This window comes from Numenius arquata, chromosome 3 (genome assembly GCF_964106895.1).
Source record: "Numenius arquata chromosome 3, bNumArq3.hap1.1, whole genome shotgun sequence".
Classification (NCBI taxonomy): domain Eukaryota; kingdom Metazoa; phylum Chordata; class Aves; order Charadriiformes; family Scolopacidae; genus Numenius; species Numenius arquata.
In genome coordinates, this window is record NC_133578.1 from 11362606 (window position 1) to 11382087 (window position 19482).

Consider the following 19482-nt stretch of genomic DNA (forward strand, 5'->3'; position numbering starts at 1 on the left):
GAGGGAATTTAGTGCCTTCCCTTTCTTACCTCCTCTTCTTCCCAGTACTTTGTGCTCAGGGCTGCCAGCAGCTCCTGCATCCCCCATCTCTCAGTGCCCTGGCAGCTCCAGCAGATGCTCTGCAGTCTTTCTGCGCTGATCTGGCAGTGTGGCCACATGCCCTTGTGTTAATTGTGCAATAGCTGTGTTTTTATCACTGCATAATCATTGACCTGCCTGTATTCCAGACAAAAAATTCCTCCCTATTTTTGCCCCCACCTAGTTTAAGGCTCCCAAAGCAGAAATACTCAGGCTGTGGGAGCTGCCAGCAGGTAGGAGGTGGCCCTGAAGACTGAGATGAACCCAAGGCATGACGCCATTTGTGATGTATGGAGGGTGAATCTGCGGGGACAGGTTTCAGAAGTCTTGTGTTTGCTCTTCTCCATCTGGGCTGGGCTGCAGGTGCAGCATCTCCCGCTACGGAGCTGTGCTGCTGCCCACGAGTCCTGCATGGAGCAGATGTGCTCCTGGCTCGTCGAAAATGTGCACTGATCCACTCTGACTCATGTGGCACACGTGTGTTGCACTGGGGCTCCAGAAAAGGGCAACCTGGCTTTGGTGAATGGGGTCCCCTGGTTAGATGAGTCCAGCGGTAGCTGTCAGGAGATAGGGGATTGATCTCTTCAGTCCATCCCACCCTCCTCCAGCTCAGCTCCCCGGTAGCTCTTCTCTTTTCCTTCTGTTTCTTCCCAGTCCTCCAGACAAAACTTGTATATCCAAAGGTAAAGCAGGAGATGTCCTGGAAGATGTTGAAACATTTTTGTACATCCATACAAGTTCAGCGAAGGTTATGTTTATTCTCTGTACCTGCCAGCACAGCTCTGCCTCTTAACGCGCTTTGCTTTCATGACTCACCAATTCTCTGTCTTTTAGAGGACTGGAGATGTTCTGGTGAAAAACTGTTCATGCATCTCACGTGCTGAGTGTCAGCCCACAGCAAGTTGAGCAGTGGACTGGTGGCACGGAAAAAACACCATACTGTTCTCTGTCTACCTACTGAGACCTGCTCCCCTCTCACTCTTTTCCTTCCCTTCCTATGATTCAATGATTCCCAGGCTTTCTACATGTTTCTCATACATCTCCATCTCCGTCTGCCCTGTACCAGGCTGGTAGCAATAGGGCAATGCCTGGGAGCAGAGATGGTACTGTAGGACTTGCCGGGATAAAAAGAGATGGTGTGGTTTCTGCTGACTTGGTGTTTTGTGTGCTGCCCACATGAGCGGGAGGTGGGAGGACCTCAGGAGCTGGAGCTGGGCGGTTGCGAAGGCTGCAGAAGTGGCCTGGCCTTGGAAGAGCGTTGGAAACGTGATTGTTCATGTCGGTGTTAAACAAGCCCAAACACAGGAAGCCGAGCGTGTGCAGGGAGGGATGCGGAGAGGTGGGGCTTCCACTGCACCGCTTTGATTTATTCATTTTTTTATTCTGTTGGGAAAGGTGGTTAAAGTGTTATTTATAAACCAGATGCCCACTTCATGCCAGTCTGCTGGAGACGTGCACCGTGACTTTCCTTGGGTGCTCTGCGTGGCATTGCTGGGCTGGTTGCGGTCAGCTGAATCCGTGTCATTCTCCAGCATGTGCGAGTAGCCCCTTCGCTGGGAAGCCGAGCTGTTGAGAGCACAGCTGTGGCATTCAGAGCTGTTGTGACAGAGGATCCTGTGCTGCTTGTTGCCTCAAATTAAATTTCAGCGTTTGCATAGTATTGGGAGAAGGCAAAGATAAAAAGGCCGTGGGGTTTGGGTGATATTCCATCCACCTCTGCACATCCAGAGTTTCTATGAGGATGGCTAATCCTGTGTATCTGCAACTGCACTCTTGAGATGCTGGTGGTATTTTGGCATCAAAATATCGCTTCATTAAAGCCAGACATACCTGGCTTTCCCTTGGTGAGTGAAGATGCTGTTCTTGTGTGATAGGCTATGGCTAGTAAGTACACTTTGGTGAGTCTGGTGATCACCAGATCATCCATGGATGAGTTTCTTCTGCAGGTAGGGCCAGAATTAGTATTGCATCGTTTTTTTGAGGGAGAATTTTCAGTCCTTCCTTGCTGTAGAGCACTTTGACCTGTGTAGAAATTAATTTGGTTTAGGCCTGACTCGTCCACCAGGGATTTAACAGCTCAGAAGTACCAGGCTTGTACCTTGCCCTTGGCTAAGGAGGGCAGGAAGGAAGAAAATGCAAGCATGTGGCTGGCAAGGAGGAGTGAAACTTCATCTTACCATGAGGGTGTGTGTTCAGGTGAGGATGGCAGCTGTGGGACCAGGCTGCGAGAACCATTCCTGTTTCCTGCATGCTGGTGTGCCCGGGTACTTCCAGCACCCACACTGGGACCTCACTCTGAGCATGTGCTTGGACTGGTGTCCAAGGGGAATGACTGGATTTCTGAGCTTATGCCTGAAGGGTTTTGAGATGGAAGAAGAAGAGGGGAAAGAGAGAGAGGGGAGATAATTATGCCAAGGATATGTAATTACTTTTTGGCTCTCCACCTCTTACATCACACAGGATCCTGAAAATGCTGGGGTCAGATCTGGGAAATGTGCTGCAAGACAAACATTTCCAGCTGTTCCTCTGAAAGCAAATCTCAGCAAGTACCTTCCAGGCGAGAACGTGTGGGCCTACTTATTTAGGAAAAGAAAAAAATCTCACCACTTCAAGCCTTCAGCATCCACCTTCATAATTAAAATCTCTAATCTCAAGCAGAGTGCAATACGTGACTGTCTTCTGGGAGCTGTTTCTTAAGGTGGTTTTCCATTTTTGCATTATTTAGCCCCTGCCTCGGTGCCAGGGTTTACTTAACCTTAAGCTTGTGAACAGGCTTATTGAATTTGGCCAAGACTTGACTAATCTGTAATGAGCTCCAGGTTGCCTGGAACTTGGCAGCGCCCTCGTCCTCTGTGCCGTTGCATAATGGCCTGACCCCGTGTAACCACGGCTTCGCTTCATGCCCCTTCTCCAACCTCCTCGAGTCCCACTCCGAAACCCTGGGCTTCGTAGTGGGGCTAAGGTGGGTCCTGGGTGCGGAAAACCGCTTCAGCTGCTTTCATCCTCTTCCACGGGACGAGAGGTGGGAGAAAGTGGCAAGACGAGCTTAAATGTGGAAACTAGCTGGAGTGGAGGGAGGGATGTAGTGATGGCAACCAGATGAAGGCTGGTATCCCCTCCCAGGCATCTGTGGTGGCCAGAGGAATATAAGAATCCTGGCCACCTTCTTCCTACTCCTCATCTGGATGATGTGCAACCCCCTGTAGTCCCCCTGCGCTTGTGAATGGAGGATGCTTATCCTGGAAGCTCTTCTATTTGAAACTGGCTTGGTTGTTTTTATTGTTTATTACATCATTTTAATACAGGCAACTGGAAGGACTTAATTTGTCAAAAATCACTGTTCAGATGTTGCTTTATGTCAATTTTCCCCCCCATTGTTTATTTACTTCAGCTCAACCACTTGAGAAATCCATTATTTGCCTGCTTCTTATTGAGTATCTAATGATGGAAATCAACTGTTACTGCTCTTTATTGTGCATTTCTCATAAGGCTGACATGGCACAGAGAAGGAACCAGATTCTTTTCCTTCTAGTACAACACTGGGAAGGTTGTTTATAGCACTTCAACTCGAGCCCTCTGTGAGCCAACTGAGAGCAGGATCATTAAAGGCAGGATTTAGAGGCTGTGGGGTTGCATAAATTAATTGAGAGCAAAATTTGTGAGACAAACATTTTGTAATGAGTGAGGAGGGGAGGAATCTGGCTTGGGTGTCATGTACCCAGCAGTTAGCTGGAGGAGAAGATCCTCTCACAAAAAAAAAATATAAATAAATAAATAAATAAAATGATCTTGCCTTGTTTAGAGATCAGAGAGCCAAATATAGACCCTATCGTGTTTCCTTCCCTCCTCCTTCCGAAGCTCGTCCTTTTGAAGTGCACTTTCAATGGGATGTGGATAATTGACTCTGTGAACAACCGACCGACTGCTCTGTTGGTTTAACCGATTGGTCTCAGTTGCTGATTCCTGTTTTGTTTTGGATGATTTTCAGCCCAATTGCCCCGTCAGCTACAATTAGTCCCATTAATATGACAGCTGAAAGGTCACAGATGACTCGCTCTGTGACTTGCAGGCACAAGGGCAGCCAGGAGATACTCACAGCGAGTTGTTCTCGCGCTCTGTGGTCGCGTGGCAATAGCTTGCTTAAATTGATGGCAATTGCAAATCCTGGCGTAAAACCCACCAAAAGGGACGTGAGATTTGCTTCACGGGAGGGTGATTGAGAAATGAGGCTGCAATAACAAGTAACATTTGGATGAACTTTTCTTTAATTAGACAAGAAAGCTCCTGGTTCTGTTTAAAGGGGAAATGTGGAATGGCTGGGCTTCCTCTCGCCCGCCAGAGCCGTGAGGAAAGGAAGCAGAAGTGGGATGGAGTTGTAGGTGCATCCTGTGGCTCTTTCAACAAATCCATGGCTGTCATTTTCTGTGGCTCCAGTGGCATCTTCCATGGTTTTGGGCTTTGTCTCTTCCACCCAGGATTTACACTTGGGGGAATAAAGTAGGAAACGGAACAGCAGATGAATGGATGGAGCACAAGGGATCGTTTGGCTTCTTAAGATTAATAGGAGTCAGATGAACGCAGGTGCAGGTCAGACATTGGCCTCATGGGTCTCATGGTCTCTCTTTGGGTATGGTGTGGCCAGAATGGTATAACAGAAAATGTAGTCAGGTTGTATACTTGGCCTCTTGTACAAGAAAGGAGACATAAGGCACTAAAAGTGCCTGGATGAGCTAAATTGTTGAATTATACAGCCCCAAAACCCGGTTGGAAGACCCCAATTGGAGATCGTTCACTCACAAAGCAGGAGGCTGTGTCTGGTGAGGTTCTGCAAGGGTCTGGTTTTGGTTTGCTGTTATTTGGTACTTTCCTTAACTGTTTGGATGATGGAAAAGAGAATATGCAGATTCAGTTTGCAGAAGCAGCCTGGCTGAGAGGGTCAGACTTCCAGACGGCCTCGCACAGACTGGGGAAGTGGTATGAGAAGGACGATTTGTGGTTTGATGAAGACAAGCATAAGGTTTTACAGCCTAGCAGAATCTGTGCCAGTGCAGCATGGGGACTGTCTCCAGCAGGTGAAAGGATGGCATTAAAAAATGCAAATAACTTATGGATCAGGCAAGAAATAGCATCATGAACTTCAAACAGGGTGATTTTGGTTAGATAGTGGGGGAAACTTAAATTATAAAGACAGGAAAATATGAGAGTAAACCATCAAGAGAGGCTTGAGTCTGCTTCCCAGGGGATGTTTAAGAATCAGTGGGGCAAACTTCGTCAAGAGTGACATAGATATATTTGATGCTGCTGCTGTGAAGCACAGATTGGAGAAGGTCTGCAGATCTCCTTGGGACAAGATGAATATTTTGCCCACCCCTTTTGTTTTACTAATGAAACATTAATATTTCTATGAGGAGCACATACTTTGTGAAAAATCCATTGGCCAGGAACCAAAATTTTCCCCGAGCAGTTCTGTGGGAGTTTTGAAGCCAGTCCCTGTGCCCTGCTGTCATGGGCATGAATTCCAGTTGAAGGAGCTCAGGTCTGGTCTTGTGGGAGCATACAGCCTACACAAATCCCCCCTTTATTTCTCCAGAAGCTGTACTTTCTGCAGACATCCGTGGGGTCGAGAGGTCAACGTGCTGCCCTGAGTTTATTCCCTTTAAATCTCGTCTGGGACTTGTTCCTAGTGAAGATAGGTGGTGGTTCTAAAAAGCCTAGCAGCAGGAGACCTTTTCTGTCAGTTCGTTTCCATCCATGTTTGGGCAACACAATGAATGCAGATGTAGTAGGAAACTTCTGATTATCTATAGGATTTTTCTGTGGCAACATCAAAGCTCTGTGGTTAGTCATACTCTGATACTTTAAATGGATGTGTCTTGCGTTCAGAGCTCTGATTTAATTTTCCGGTTTAATCTATTGTCCAAATGACATTAATGTTGTCTTTGAGGCATGGAACAGCTTTGATGGAGACTTTTTTTAATTTCTGGCCATCACCCTGCACAGCCATAAACAACATCCTGCCTGCTAATGAGAAAATTCAAGTTATTGCAGTCACATGTCTTGTGGAGATAGATTGTAGTAGCAGGAGGAAAAAAAGAACCGACTTTGCTCACCTCCCACCCCAGCTGGCACGAGCATTTGGATTACTGACAGGGGGGACAAGTTTCCACAGATTAAGGTATTCCATTAAAAAGCACTCTTGCCTGTTGAAAATGAAATTATTCATTTCATGGACACATCATTAATTCCTTAACCTGCTTTTCCTGAGTTGCCTTTCCTACCTGTAAGCATCTAAAACCTTTCCTAAGAAGGGCCCTGCCGGCACATCAGCTGGGCTCAACTGTTGAGTTGGGCTCAACTATTCCTAGCAAATGCAGATTTGTGGAAGAATTTGACCTGTCCTTCCAACATGAAGTGAGGGAGCAGGATCCTCCATTACATACCCAGTAAACCAGTTGCACGACATTGATATCCTACCCGTTGCTTTCCCCTCTTGCCCATCTTCTGTAAAACTTTTTGTTTGGAAGGTAAAACCTGTGTGTGTGTGACTTCGAGAAAACTTGGCAGAAGTTGGTGTGGGGAGTGGGGCACAGCCCAAGGTCTCAGCATTTGGTCCTTGCTGCACCGTGATAAACATCTGCAGAAGATTTGAGAGAGGGGTGGCTGGTTGTGATGCACGGCCCCATGTTTGGCCTTGTTTTGGAGATGATAACACAGGAACAGGAGAGTGATGGCAGCAGGAAGGTGCCAATGCGGCATCAGAGCACTGGGCAGTTTTACAGCACCTTATTCCTTCTCCACTGGAAAACTTGTCTTATAGTGAAACTTGGGTGAAACTTGTCACCCTGCAACAAACTGACTTTATTGGCTCTGGCCTCATTGGCAACCAGTGTATAAACTGGGTGTGTTGATAGCAGCTTCAGAGCACGGGCACGTCTCAGATCTTGTCTGTTCAGGAGGTTGACTGGCAGAAACACACAATTTGGGATATGGTGTGGAGGGCTTGCTCAGGGATGCAGTTGTCTTATGGCAACATAATTCTGCTCTATTTGGAAAGAGGATTAAAGTGGCATGGATAAATAAGTATAAATATTGGCTGATCCCCGCAGACAGTTTTCTTCCGTGGACAGGTTTTACAGAAAGATGTCCTGCTTGCTTGCAGACAGGGCTTGATATGATCTGTGTTCTGGCTTGGTGAGAGCCACTCAGCCTGGTGGTGCCTCTCGATGTGCACCGCTGCACCTTCCCCTGGCATTTGCACCCTGGTAACCACACTGACCTCTTCTCTGCCTTCTCCCCCCATCAAATAAATTCACATTCATCCTTTCAAACTGCCCCTGGAAACAGCCACTGCTGTCGCACGTGTTTAGAGAATGGGTGGTCGCTGAGAGCAGGCTGGAGGGTCTCCTGCAGTCCCTGTGGTTTCTGAGGTTCTCCTCTTTCCCTCTGTGTTTTCACAGAACATGGCTTTGTCGGCTACTCAGAAGAGCTTATGTTCAACAACACGCTGCCGGACTACAGCCAGGGGGAGTCCTTCTTCACTGTTTTTGGAGTGTTTTTCCCAGCTGCCACAGGTACCGTAAGTTTTGTCTTCCCCCTCTTTCCCTCCACAGTCACACCTCGGAGATGAGCAGAGGCAAGGGGAGTTCCTCTGGGCTGCTGGGCAAGGTGAGCAGGACCGTGCTTAGCTGTAGCAGACTCATGTGGTGTATTCAAAATGTTCAGGCTTTCCTCCAGCATCTCAGTTTTTGCATGCTCCTGTCCCATTCACTTGAGTGTGCTCTTCTGTCTCTCTGTGGTCAGAAACTCCTGGTCAGCTCTATGGGTTGACGTGGTGATGTAAATCCCTCCCTGCCAAAGACAAGGCTCAGGCACTGTTGCCCGGCCACAAGGTATCAAGCCTTTTTAAAAGGGCTGATCGTGATTTATCTCATTAGATAAGCCTTATGACATGATTGCACTGGGAGGGTGGGAAGAGCACAGGAGGGCTTTCCCTCCAACCTTACTGCAGGCGGGCGGCCGAGCTGGGCTGATGCCATTGCTCATGATGCTGACCCACCACTCTCTGCACGGCATCACAGATGCATCTTTGCGTGTCAGCAGAGCTCACGCTTATGAGCTTAACTGGATGCTTTCATATTATTCATTCCCTTAAATTACCAGGAAGATCCACGTCCCCTTCCCAAAGTTGGCAATCTCCAGTGGGAATGAAATAACTATCAATTGGAGTTACAATACCTTTTGTTGATGCTGGGGTTTTTTAAGCTATAAAAAGTACCTATTATAAGCAGTTTCCATAGAGATGAATCCTTGGATTACAGAGTGAATTTTCAGAGGATTAGCTCTAAGCAACTTGCTCGAAGTTGTGCTCAGAATTGCTGTGGTACAGGGAGACAAACTAAATGGTTTTGTGAAACAGGTGGGACTGGAGGAATGGTCTGGTAGCAGAAGGTGGCACTTTGTCAAGTACACCTAGTGCAGGACTTCAAATTTTCCTTTGAAGTCCTCTCTCTCAGCTCATCAGGCTGGCTGCTGCCTCTATGTAGGCTTCCTCCTGGATAACGCACCTGCCTGAATTATTGGCACCATAGAGAAGTTGCCTTCTGCCCTCTTTTTTGTCATTTCTGCCTGGCCCAAGCCAGTTTCCCAACCAAAGAAAGAGATCTTCCCCATAAGCCCTGCCTCTATCACAGGAAAGCAGTTTTTTTCCAGCTCCCTGGTTATAGAAAAAGGAATGGTTATGACAGAACTGTGCAGAAAATTACCATGATTAGCCATATTAAATGGTTCTTCATCACTGCTAATGCTTGGCTGCTAGGAAGAATGCCAAAGCTAATAGATATAATTTATTTAAAGCTCTGGCAGCCTGTTGCTTTGTTAGTTAGCGGTAGTAATACCAGTAGTAATGTTAAACATTCTCTGAAAATACAGTTTGTGCTGCTGTATAATTACTTTGGTTGCTGCACAGCTTTTTCATGCGTTCTTTTTAATTGCTTGGTTATTTACAGGATTTAAATTATTCCTTTGGAGTAGCAGTGCCAGTGGTACCATAAAATGTCGCTATTGCCGCTGTTATTGCTGTTTGTAGCACTGAGGAGTTCAGGAGCCTCATAAAACGTAGAGTTGTGTTCGGTGCTCTTGGAAGAACTTGTGACCTGATTAAGAAATTTTTTGGGTGGGAGTCAAGACTTCTCTGCTGCAGATCACAGATGGGGAGCCCAGTGCAACTTCAGAAGAGCTGGGAATGAAGCTCACATCTCCTGGGGCTGGGGCAATGAGTGAAGGCTGGTTGCCTACATCCCACCTGACCCAGGCTGGCTTAGCTCATCGCCTCCCCCATGATGGGGGTGCCATGCTAGGGCTGCAGAGGGGACCCCAGGTGTCTTGCGGTCCCACGTGCTGGAGCAGAGCTGCTTCCCACCATGTTGTGGGCACTGCCTGGATGCAGCCCGAGCCTGCCAGCAGGACAGGCAGTCCACGAGACTGGAGATGACATTTCAGGGATGGGTTTGGCAGTGGCGTTAATAGCAGGCTGGAGAGATACGATAGGATTGCCAGCGCCTCTGACGCAGGGCAGGCAGCGTGATGCAGATGGGGAGCGGGCGGCAGCGTCAGTCCCCAGCACCTCTACGTGAAAAGGAAAGGCAGGGACACGTGAACATCACTCCCAGGCAGTCACCTCCGTCCTGTCCTCCTGCTCCCACCCAGCAGGGGTGCCCACCTCTGCTGGAACCCCCCAAAGTGACCCAGCTGAAGCACTGGAAGCAAAATCCTTTGCCTTAAGATGCAACAGAAATTTGTGTAGAGTTTCAGCGAAACATTATGTTTAGTTTCGAGGGGTTACTTTGAGCCAGTTTGAAACATTTCTTTGACCCAAAGCAATGTTCTGTTTATCTTTAATTTATTAAATGTTTACTCTTTTTAATTTTTAGCATATGCTAGTTCACAATCTAAGATGCTGTTTTGATAACAAGATTTTTTTTTAAAAAATGTTTAGGAAATTGTGAAACAAGATGTTTGGGCCTTTCTGAGATGAGATGTTCCTCTTTGAAGTGAAACTATTTAGATCTCTTAAGGATAAGCTCTTTCCCTCTGAAATGATTATCTGAATTCAACTGGCTTAAGTTTGGTCTCTGGGATGTACCGGAAAATGGGTTTAAATTGCCTATTTCCACCAGAAATAGCAGTGAAATGGAGAATTCAGAAATACAGGCAGGTAGCTGTCAAAGCAAAGAGGGGCAGCCACATTGGGAAAGGGGAGCAGGACCTGCAGGGAGACCCTTACCGGGACCGTATGGGCAGGAGGAGCAGCCGGGTTCACGCTTTAGCTGGAAGAGATGGGATCGTTGTCCCAGCCTTCCGTAGACCGGTAGCAACATGCTGCCTCCTACGAGTATCCTCCTTGGATCCTTTTGCTTTGGGTCGGATTGTTTGTTTTCTCTGTTTCTCTGTATTTTATTGGTACGATTCCAGGCATGTGAATGAAGTTATCCTGGTTTTACGGTTGAGCGGTGGTAAGCAGAGGCTGGTCCCTTTGCTTCCTGGGTAATAGCTGTTTAAACCATTTCAGCTGGATGTGCAGTGCAGCTGGCTTTATTCCCCCAAGTTTGTCATTTAATAGTAGAAAGTAGCGGAACGATCCAAAACATACATCTAGAGCTGGCCGAAATGGGGTGCATGGCCATGGAGGACTCGGATTTGCTGCCTCCAATCAAAAAGACTAACGTACTCGCTATGGAAGATGTGAACGTACCCCTGTAGAGATTCTGGGCATTAACCAGATGTTTTTCTGCGCGTTTGTAAGTACCTTCTTAATGCTCCGAGCAGCAGCCACGCAGCCATCGATGCATTTTAAAAATGAAGTTAAACATCGGTTCTGTTGTGCAGAGAATGTTTTTCTTTTCCTACTAAATCCCCGAGGTTTTCTATCTAATGAAAGAAGTGTGTTGTCATGTGATACAAGAAAGTAAGACGATGTTTGAAGCGACGTTAGTGGAAAATATCATCATACTGAAACCGGTTCTGAAATAAACCGTATTTGGCACTTGCAAAATGACAGCAAATAGATTTAGAAGTTTTGGGCTAAGTTATCAGATGATGTAAACTGGCACAACTCCATTGAAGCCTATGGAGAGGTGCCAGCTTACATCAGTGGAGAATTTGGCCCTTTTAAAAAATTAGCTACAATTCTTATCTAAGATTTTCCATTCTTCATCTCTTGGGTGAAGGAAAAAAAAACCTTTTGTATTTTATAGTAAATTCACTGGGAAATGCAATGGGTGTTTGCAAGCAGTCATATCTACAGCTATAAACCATAGCTGGTGGAGTTAGAGGCCAGAGCTGGTAGAGCTGATGGTTGTGTCTAAAGTACAATGTAGGTGGTCCCCTCGTGCACGTATCCACTGCCTGGATGATGCCCAGGACAGGATTACGCTGGGAATAGCAGCAATGTACAGACTGTCTCAGCCATAATTTCCTGGCTGAGTTGACAGTGTTTTCATGCTTTCTTTGTCCAGAAGCTTTGCAATTATCTGCTGCTCTCTGAGATAATAGCCAGTGTGGAAAATCCAGCTTGCTATCTCGCTGAAACAGAGAGGTGGATAATTTTCTCCGTGGACAATCTGAAGATATGATTGCTTTAGTTCCGAAGGGATTGGCCGTTTCCCTAGGGGACAGGTCTGTGTCTGGAGGAAGGAACGTCCCAACTTCTCTACGTCATTGAATTGTATATGCAAGTGTAGGGTTTTTCTTCTGCTGAGTAGCTAGAGTCTCTGGAAAGGCTGTTTGTGGCTACTTGCAAGTCAGACCAGTTTTCTGGCAGGGGGTGACTGAGGTTATGGATGGTGGAGATTATTCAGGTTTATTTTAAAATTAATCAGGTTGTCCTTTCATTGAAAAGTGGGGTGGTTAGTCTGCTGCTTGCAAAAGACCTTCTCTATACTGCTTTTTGGCAGCTGTCATCCTGTAAGGAAAATTACTTACTGGGTGGTGGTGGAGAGGTGGCTTTGGCATCGTCCATATGTCTGTACTACAAGATTGCCCGTACTTTTACTAGTCAGGTCAGAGGTATAGTTGCAGCACGGAGGAGATAGCTTTGGCCTGAGTGGTTGAGATAACGGTGTTGGTTCCCTCTGTGGTGGCCTTGGCCTTTGGCAGTCAAAGCTGTGAGACCCAGGTGTGACCTCCTGGGGATCCTGTGCACTGGCCTGGGTCTGACCCCTAGTTGCTGCCAAGCAGGAGGTCAATCATCGATCTCAAGATCCCGTTGATGTGGGCTCTGGCAGGTCATCTCCTGGCTGCTTGTGAATATGCATGGGTCTGTGGGAGGGAGGCAATGAGGCGGCCTGGGCTGTGCAGTCATCGCTGTGCTGGTGACTCACATGTCTTCAACTTTTTTCATATTTACTCCAGAAATTGCCATTTTGGTGTTTCCCCAGTGCTTTGCTGAGGCAGGAGTTTGGATGAGGAGGAGGTGAGTCAAACTCAAGCTGGAAGGTTTAGAGGTGGTGCCAGATGTTTGGGAAACTTGGCCAAGAGGCACATGAGATTAACAGCTGTCCTTCCGACAATGGTTTGCTCCCTTTGGAAGAAAAATTCAGAGTATTCTCAGCTTTCTACTTTGCCCCTGAAGTGCAAAGTAGCATGTCACTGAAGACTGCTTCATAGAGGCTTCATTTAGCATGATGTTTGTGACCATTTCCGTGGACTTCTATTTTCCTGACTTTTCTCACCTCCAGCTAAGCCTATTGTGTGGCTCTTTAAAAGCAGCAGCACTTGGAAGCTTTATCTGGGGAAAAGTGCACCAGTTGACGGGCTTTAGCAGTGCTGTTCAGAAGTATGTCCATGGAAGAGTCTTCCAGGAGAAAATTAAGAACTCATTTTGATTCGTAATGTTTTCGATATGGTGTCAAGGATTCAAATCTGGTCTGAATCTGGAAGACAGCTCTTCCAGGAGCTGAGGAATGCCAGGAGCCCATGGGGACAGAGGAAAGGCTGTTGGGGCTCTGGCTCTGTGATGGAAAGGGTGACAGAAAAAGATGGCTGCTGGGTGGGATGATCAAGGGGGGGAAAAAAGAAAATGATCAAAGAAAAAAATTTTAATAATAAATAAATAAAGCCCGGGATGCTTAGCTGATGCGTTTGGCAACATATGAGTGCCTTGTGCTCATTAACGTGGCATCCTCACGGCAGCACAGCGAGGAGAGGAAGTGTTACGATTCCCATTTAGCAGATGGGGAGATGGAGCTGTGAAGATGCACAGGAAAGCCTGGGATGGAGCAGGAGATCAGTCCCTGTTCCCTGATCAGCAATGCAGCCGTTGCTCCCTGTTGGCAGTCTGTCGGTGGCCATACGAGGTCTGTAGGAAAGGCACCCAGCGGCTGAGCTGGGTTTGTCCCCTTTACCGTGGGGTTTGTCCCACAGCTCCTGTCTACCCTTCATCTTGGGAGAAAACCCTCCCAAGCAGCAATCAGTGTTTGAGCTTTAAAACGCAATGGGCTGCTGCTGATTTAGAGCTGTAGTCACTCAGATTGGCAGCCTCAGAGACTGACTTTGTCATTCTCGTGCCCTCTGAAAATGAGGAATGGCTGCTGGACTTGGCAGCTGAGCGTCAGACCGACGTGCGGTCGGTCCCCTGCTGCCAGGGCTGGCAGATGCTGCAAGCGCCGTGGCATTGTCATCCTCCTCCTCATTGTTGATCTGTGGTGATCTCAGCCCGGCTCCCAGGGAGCATCCCATGAGCGCTGCTGGCTGGCACCTGGCCCATGCGTCCTTATGAAGATGTTAGCCTGACATCTGAGGGGTGGGACAGCGATGGGCAGAAATTAGTGTCTTAAAGAGGTTCTTCTGTCCTGCCTTCAAATTGTCCATATCCTCATCAGGATTCTGAACCACAGATTATTCAATTTTTTATTTTTTTTTTTTAAATTTATAGTAGATATCTGAAGTCTTCTAGGAGAAGTTCTGGGATAATTTGACATGAAAAGTTGTGTTTTCTTGCCAAGTCTGGTATGATTCCTTCTTCAACTATGGTCAAAGTCTCTTAACCCATTTCAGTCTTGGGTTCCTAGCCTCAATGTGGAGACTGTAATCCTTCGCTCCATCCTGTTTCCCTTTCTTGCGTCTTTAGGTGGTAATTTTTTAGGCTAAGGACTGTCCCTGATTGTACAATACCCTGTACTCTGGCCTAAAATAACAGTTCAGTACTTTATTCTTAGTCCTACCACGTGTTTTCTACGTGACGCCGGGACAATCACTTACCCTCTCAGTGCTTCTGTTTTCCTATCTGCAAAGCAGCGATAATGCCTACTGCCAAAGCAGATGCCTTGGCTGGAAGGTGCCACCTACGTGCTGAGCACTGTTATTCCCTCTGCTCAACGCGCATGTGATCGTCATTAAACACGGACAGGCCAGGCCGTTTTTGTAAGGGCGGTTGTCCCCTATGAATGCGGGGACCTGTAATGGATCTGGTCGGGGTGGGGACAGTAACCCCCTGCTGAATGCGCTGCCCTGATGAACGGGAGCATTTTTCTTTTCAACAATTAGACAGTGCGGTCTTCTGTGAGGTTTGCATTAAGATAAGATGGGTTTTGTTTCACATTTCTCCTTTTTTTTTTTTTTTTTTCCCTTCCCTCCCCCAGCATTGTTCAAACTGGACAAATGATTCTTTGTAGACGTGTTGGTGTTGGCTTGCTTCTGTTAAAGACACGAACAGTTTCTTACCAAGCAGTCGGTGGGAGCCAATATTCACGTCTGTGCATTAAGTGCAATGAAATGATATAGTTACTGTTCTGAAGCAATCGATTAACTGATTGATTAAATTACATTAAATATTATAATATGTATTATAAATGCTATAACTTAGATTAACTCTAAATTACATTTATGTCTACAAAACACAGGTGTGATGGCTGGGTTCAATATGAGCGGAGATCTCCAGAAGCCTGCTACCAGCATCCCCCTGGGGTCTCTGGCTGCTATTGGCACCTCGTAAGTCACAGATTGGGGAAAATTTACTCTTTGGAGCCTGCCCTGGATGTGACCAATCCATTTCATATTCCCATCAACCTTTTATTACTCAGCCATCTGGAAAATTAAAGTCTGGCTCTCATTCAAATTATCATCCATTACCACCACCTACTCTGGGTGGGTTGGTAGAAGAGGTTCATTAACGCGGATATAATCAGTCCTTCCTCTGGCGGGGTGGGATGTGTGTTGGTGTGAGAGCGGTTGTGCTGCTGCTGCAGCCCGGCTGTCCCAGGGCAGGATGCAAAGCTCTCGAAGGCTTGGGATGTGTGATTTTGTCACTTGTTGCTGTTGATTTTGAAGTGCTCGCTTTTTTTTTTTTTTTTTAATATGTAAATAGAAAATACAAACAAATATAAAATATAAAAAAATATATAATTTTTATTATTGGGGAAAATGGGGCCAAGACAAGTGACGTGACCTACCCACCTACAAGGCTAGAGGAATGCTGCGGCCCCGCATTCCCAAGCAGTGCTGTCCCAAGGGAAATGCTGCTTTCCAGGAATAAAATACTGTTACATATTAAAAAAAAAAAGCCACCTCAGTAGGTTTTCCTGCCTGTTTTCATTGCCACCTAAACTGTTTTTGAAATAATTATGTTTAATTGCGTACCAAGGTTTGGACAGGAAGGATCTTCTGAATTTAGAGGGGTTCCTGCTGACATTGGTGCTTCTGAGGGATTCCATGGGACACAGAAGTATCACAGATAGATGGACTGTGGTTGTTCACATCTCTGCAGTCTGGACTTTGCAGACAAGACTAGCTTATCCCTCCACATGAGTAATGGAAACGCCAGAGATACCAAAGGTTGACTGAGGTTGTAGAGCAAGCTGGCTGTGGTATCTAACGTTACTGCCAGACAAGGGGACCTGTGTACCTGCAGAATCATAGAATAGTTTGGGTTGGAAAGGGCCTTTAAAGGTCACCTGGTCTAACCCCTCTGCAATGAGCAGGGACATCTTCAACTAGGTCAGGCTGCTCAGAGCCCCGTCCAACCTGACCTGGAATGTTTCCAGGGATGGGGCTTCTACCACCTCTCTGGGCAACCTGTGCCAGTGTTTCACCACCCTCTTTGTAAAAAAAAAGTCTTCCTTCTATCTAGTCTGAATCTTCCCTCTTTTAGTTTAAAGCCATTACCCCTCTTCCTCTCGGAATAGGCCCTGTTAAAAAGCCTGTCCCCATGATTGGGCTATTCCCCCCATGCACAGATCAAGCGTACGGGTAATTTCCCCTCAGGCGCGCTGTACAGTCACGCTGCGGCTGTCCCTAGTGCACTGTAGCTGGTAAGTAACACGGACCGGTGTTAAATTTAACCCTGAGGCTAAATCATGCAGGAGCAGCCCATGCAGAGTGATTGAAGACCCACCTTCCAGGTACTTGACCTTCTCCTGGCTCTGCTAATGGGCGGAATTCTCGAGGGTCTTCGCTTGCTGGAAAAAAATTAGTTTATTTTTATTGTTTGCAGGTGGTTTCTGTACATGGTCTTCGTTTTTTTGCTGGGAGCCATTTGTACGCGTCAGTCACTCCGTTATGACTTCATGATAGCAGAGAAGGTAACTTGTTTGAATAACCCAGCCTTTATATATAGCGGTTTTATATAATGATGCTGTCGGATTGCCATCTGCTTTACTGAACTTTTCCAAAAGCCTAAGGAATTTTGGGTACCCATCCCTCATTGAAATTCAGGGGGATTCCCCCATTGCAAATCGCAGTGTACAATTGGTTCGAACAGCTTTGCATTCACCAGCGTATCCCGTAATGCTGAATCTTGGCATAATCACCCGGTGATAGCTTTAAGAGCTAAAATATGCTAATGTGGTCTAACGATAAATACTGTATTTTATTCAATGTATCCTTTCTCGTTGGTGAAAGCTTAGACCAAATTGAAATCTCTAAAGAACCCCACTGCTTATCTTTACTAAGTCAAGCGAAGCTTACATTTCCATATCAAGCGGGCTGTAATTGCAGGGCGAGCAATAGGATTATTAAACTCGAGACATTCCACAGGGCTGTATGTACATGGGGGAGGTTTGTAGTGTTACAGGCAATGAACCTGATCATTGCAGGCCTTTAAAAAGGGAGCAAAAGGTTTTGGTGTGTGTCACCGTCTTACTTTAAATGGGATATGGGATATCATTTCCTATTATTCAACATTATCCAAAATCATGGGTTCATCATATTTGACAGTACTTTTTGTGATTAATTGAATCAATTTTTTATTTGATTTGTAACATGGTTCTTATCTAAAATATCAATTTGAAATTCTGGCTTCGTTTTCTATGTAATTGTAGCTCTAGACTTCCTCCAGCCCCCAAAATAAACTCCAGATTATTGGTGGGGCTCCTGCCACTTCCTGCTAAGGTAAAAAAGCATCTCTGTTTCAGGGGAAAAAAGAATGACCCTACCTTCTTTATGGCAACATCTTTGTATGTCAGTGTGACAGACTTAGTGGGTGAAAAGCACAGCGACTAAAAGAATCAGCTTTAAATGAATCAGATGAAGAGAAAAAGATTGAACCCTCTCAGGGGGGAAATGAAAAATCTCATGGTAAAGAATGAAGTTATTTAATAATGTTAGATATAAAAAAACCCAGAAAAACCAAACAAAAAAGAAAATTCAATTTTCCTTAGTATGGAACCAAAGAAATGGTGAAATCCCAATATTCATGTTGCTTCTTTGAATTATAACAAGCTGCTTCAGATTTTAATGATTTTGTTTGAGGGGCGGAGGAGGAGAGATCATTACACATCCAACAGGCAAACTCTCCCTTTCTGTCACTCACAGGTGAGCGAGTGCTTGGCTGCTTCTCTCCCTTACAATACTTGTTTGGCTTTTCAAACATAAAAATGAGATTCAGTAATTTCACTTCTAATGAGCTCGAAGTGCCAATTTCTTACAAAGTATTCACACTCTCCGTGCTCAAACCCCCCAGCAAACCTTTTCATCAGCCTCAGTGAAAAGGACTCTTCCCCTCTAACCCTGATTTGAATATCAAGTAGTACATTTAAATGCAAGTATTTTTGGCAGCTAAAATAATATATGATGCCTGGCACAAGAGATTGTTTCTTCCAAGTATTTCTTAGAGCAGGGCAGGATTAGAGGAGAGGGAAGGGAAGACTCCTCATCGAGTGTCTGTCCATTCAATGGAAGCTGATACCTGCTCATCCTTGCCTCAAGTTTCTTCTGTCCCACAAGATAAAATTCACAAGGCCAAGTGGCTTCTCATGGGGAAAAGGAATGTTGTGGTAGGAATTTTGTACGGTTTTGGACCACAGAATCAATTTTACATGCTTTCCCCAAACAGCAAACATTTTATGTCTTTTTACCCCATCTCCTCGTTGCTGTGTGCGGATTTCATAGATGAGGAAAAGGCAGATGTAGCCTGAATCATCTTTAGACAATTTTTGTAATTCCTTCTAATAGAGCATGCGCCACCTGACCTTAGCAGGGGCAGTAGCTGGGAGGACCCATGTTCATTTAGACCTCGTTTTCCACGAGAGGAGGGGGGGGAGCGAAGGACACGTGGGACATGAGGGACCGGCATTTGGTGACATCCTCTGCCACAGGTGTCTGTGGGTACCTCCAGCAGCTCGCTTCAGCAGAGTATGGGCAGGAATCTGGACCAAAATTGTGGGGTTTCCTCCCTGCCTGGCCTTTGTGCTGGTGTTACCCCCTGTGATTTGTCTTTCTCTGTGTGGTCTTGCAGGATTTAGGGATGATGACCTTTAGTCTCCTTGGCTATGTCTGCCCACATCCTCACACCGTGGTACCAGGAGCACTCCCATTTCAAAGTTTTCTTGCATAGGATTCCTATTGTGGGGTTTTGTGTATTTGGGTGGGGTTTTTTTAGAGCTGCTGCCTGTGCTCACAGCACTTGACAGTGGGGACCTTCTCAGGGGCACCCCAGTCCTGTGTGATAGACCATGATCTGCCCTCCTTTCCTTGCTCCACACTTGCAGGAGATGCTCACTGGAAACCAGTAGTAAACCCAGCCTTGTTAGCACTGTGGCTTTAAAGATGTATTTTTTTTTTAAGTTTCATGTTGGCCAAAGGAAATTCTTTTCTCATTGAAGACAGGAAAATAAGGTCATTGTATTATATCCTTCGGAGCGTATTTTTTTGAGATGCCATTTGTTTAAGTGGCAATTTTGATTTGGTTTCACTGTGGATTTTCTCTCAGGGTTGGTTTTCCCCTCTGGGACGCAGGGGTTTGTCTTCCTGTTTTGGATGGTTGGAAGCCTGGGCAGCTTTTCCTGTATGATGTGCTCTGTATATAAGTGATCTCTCCTGAAATAAACTCACTTCCAGTTACTTAAGGGGAATCTAATAGCTGCTGCTTAGCTGCAATTGCTCCAAGTGACAAAGAATTTCTTGGATATGAGC

At 46.1% G+C, this 19482-nt stretch overlaps 1 protein-coding gene across 2 annotated transcripts in view; it reads left to right on the forward strand.

Moving 5' to 3' along the window:
• Nucleotides 1–19482, forward strand: part of SLC12A8 (solute carrier family 12 member 8) — a 52858-nt gene that overhangs the window by 18992 nt on the left and 14384 nt on the right. For both annotated transcript variants that reach the window (XM_074145345.1, XM_074145344.1), the window contains exons 5-7: nucleotides 7536–7649; nucleotides 14976–15063; nucleotides 16565–16652. In XM_074145345.1, the coding sequence (XP_074001446.1) occupies nucleotides 7536–7649; nucleotides 14976–15063; nucleotides 16565–16652 (290 nt within the window). The remainder of the gene's footprint in view (nucleotides 1–7535; nucleotides 7650–14975; nucleotides 15064–16564; nucleotides 16653–19482) is intronic.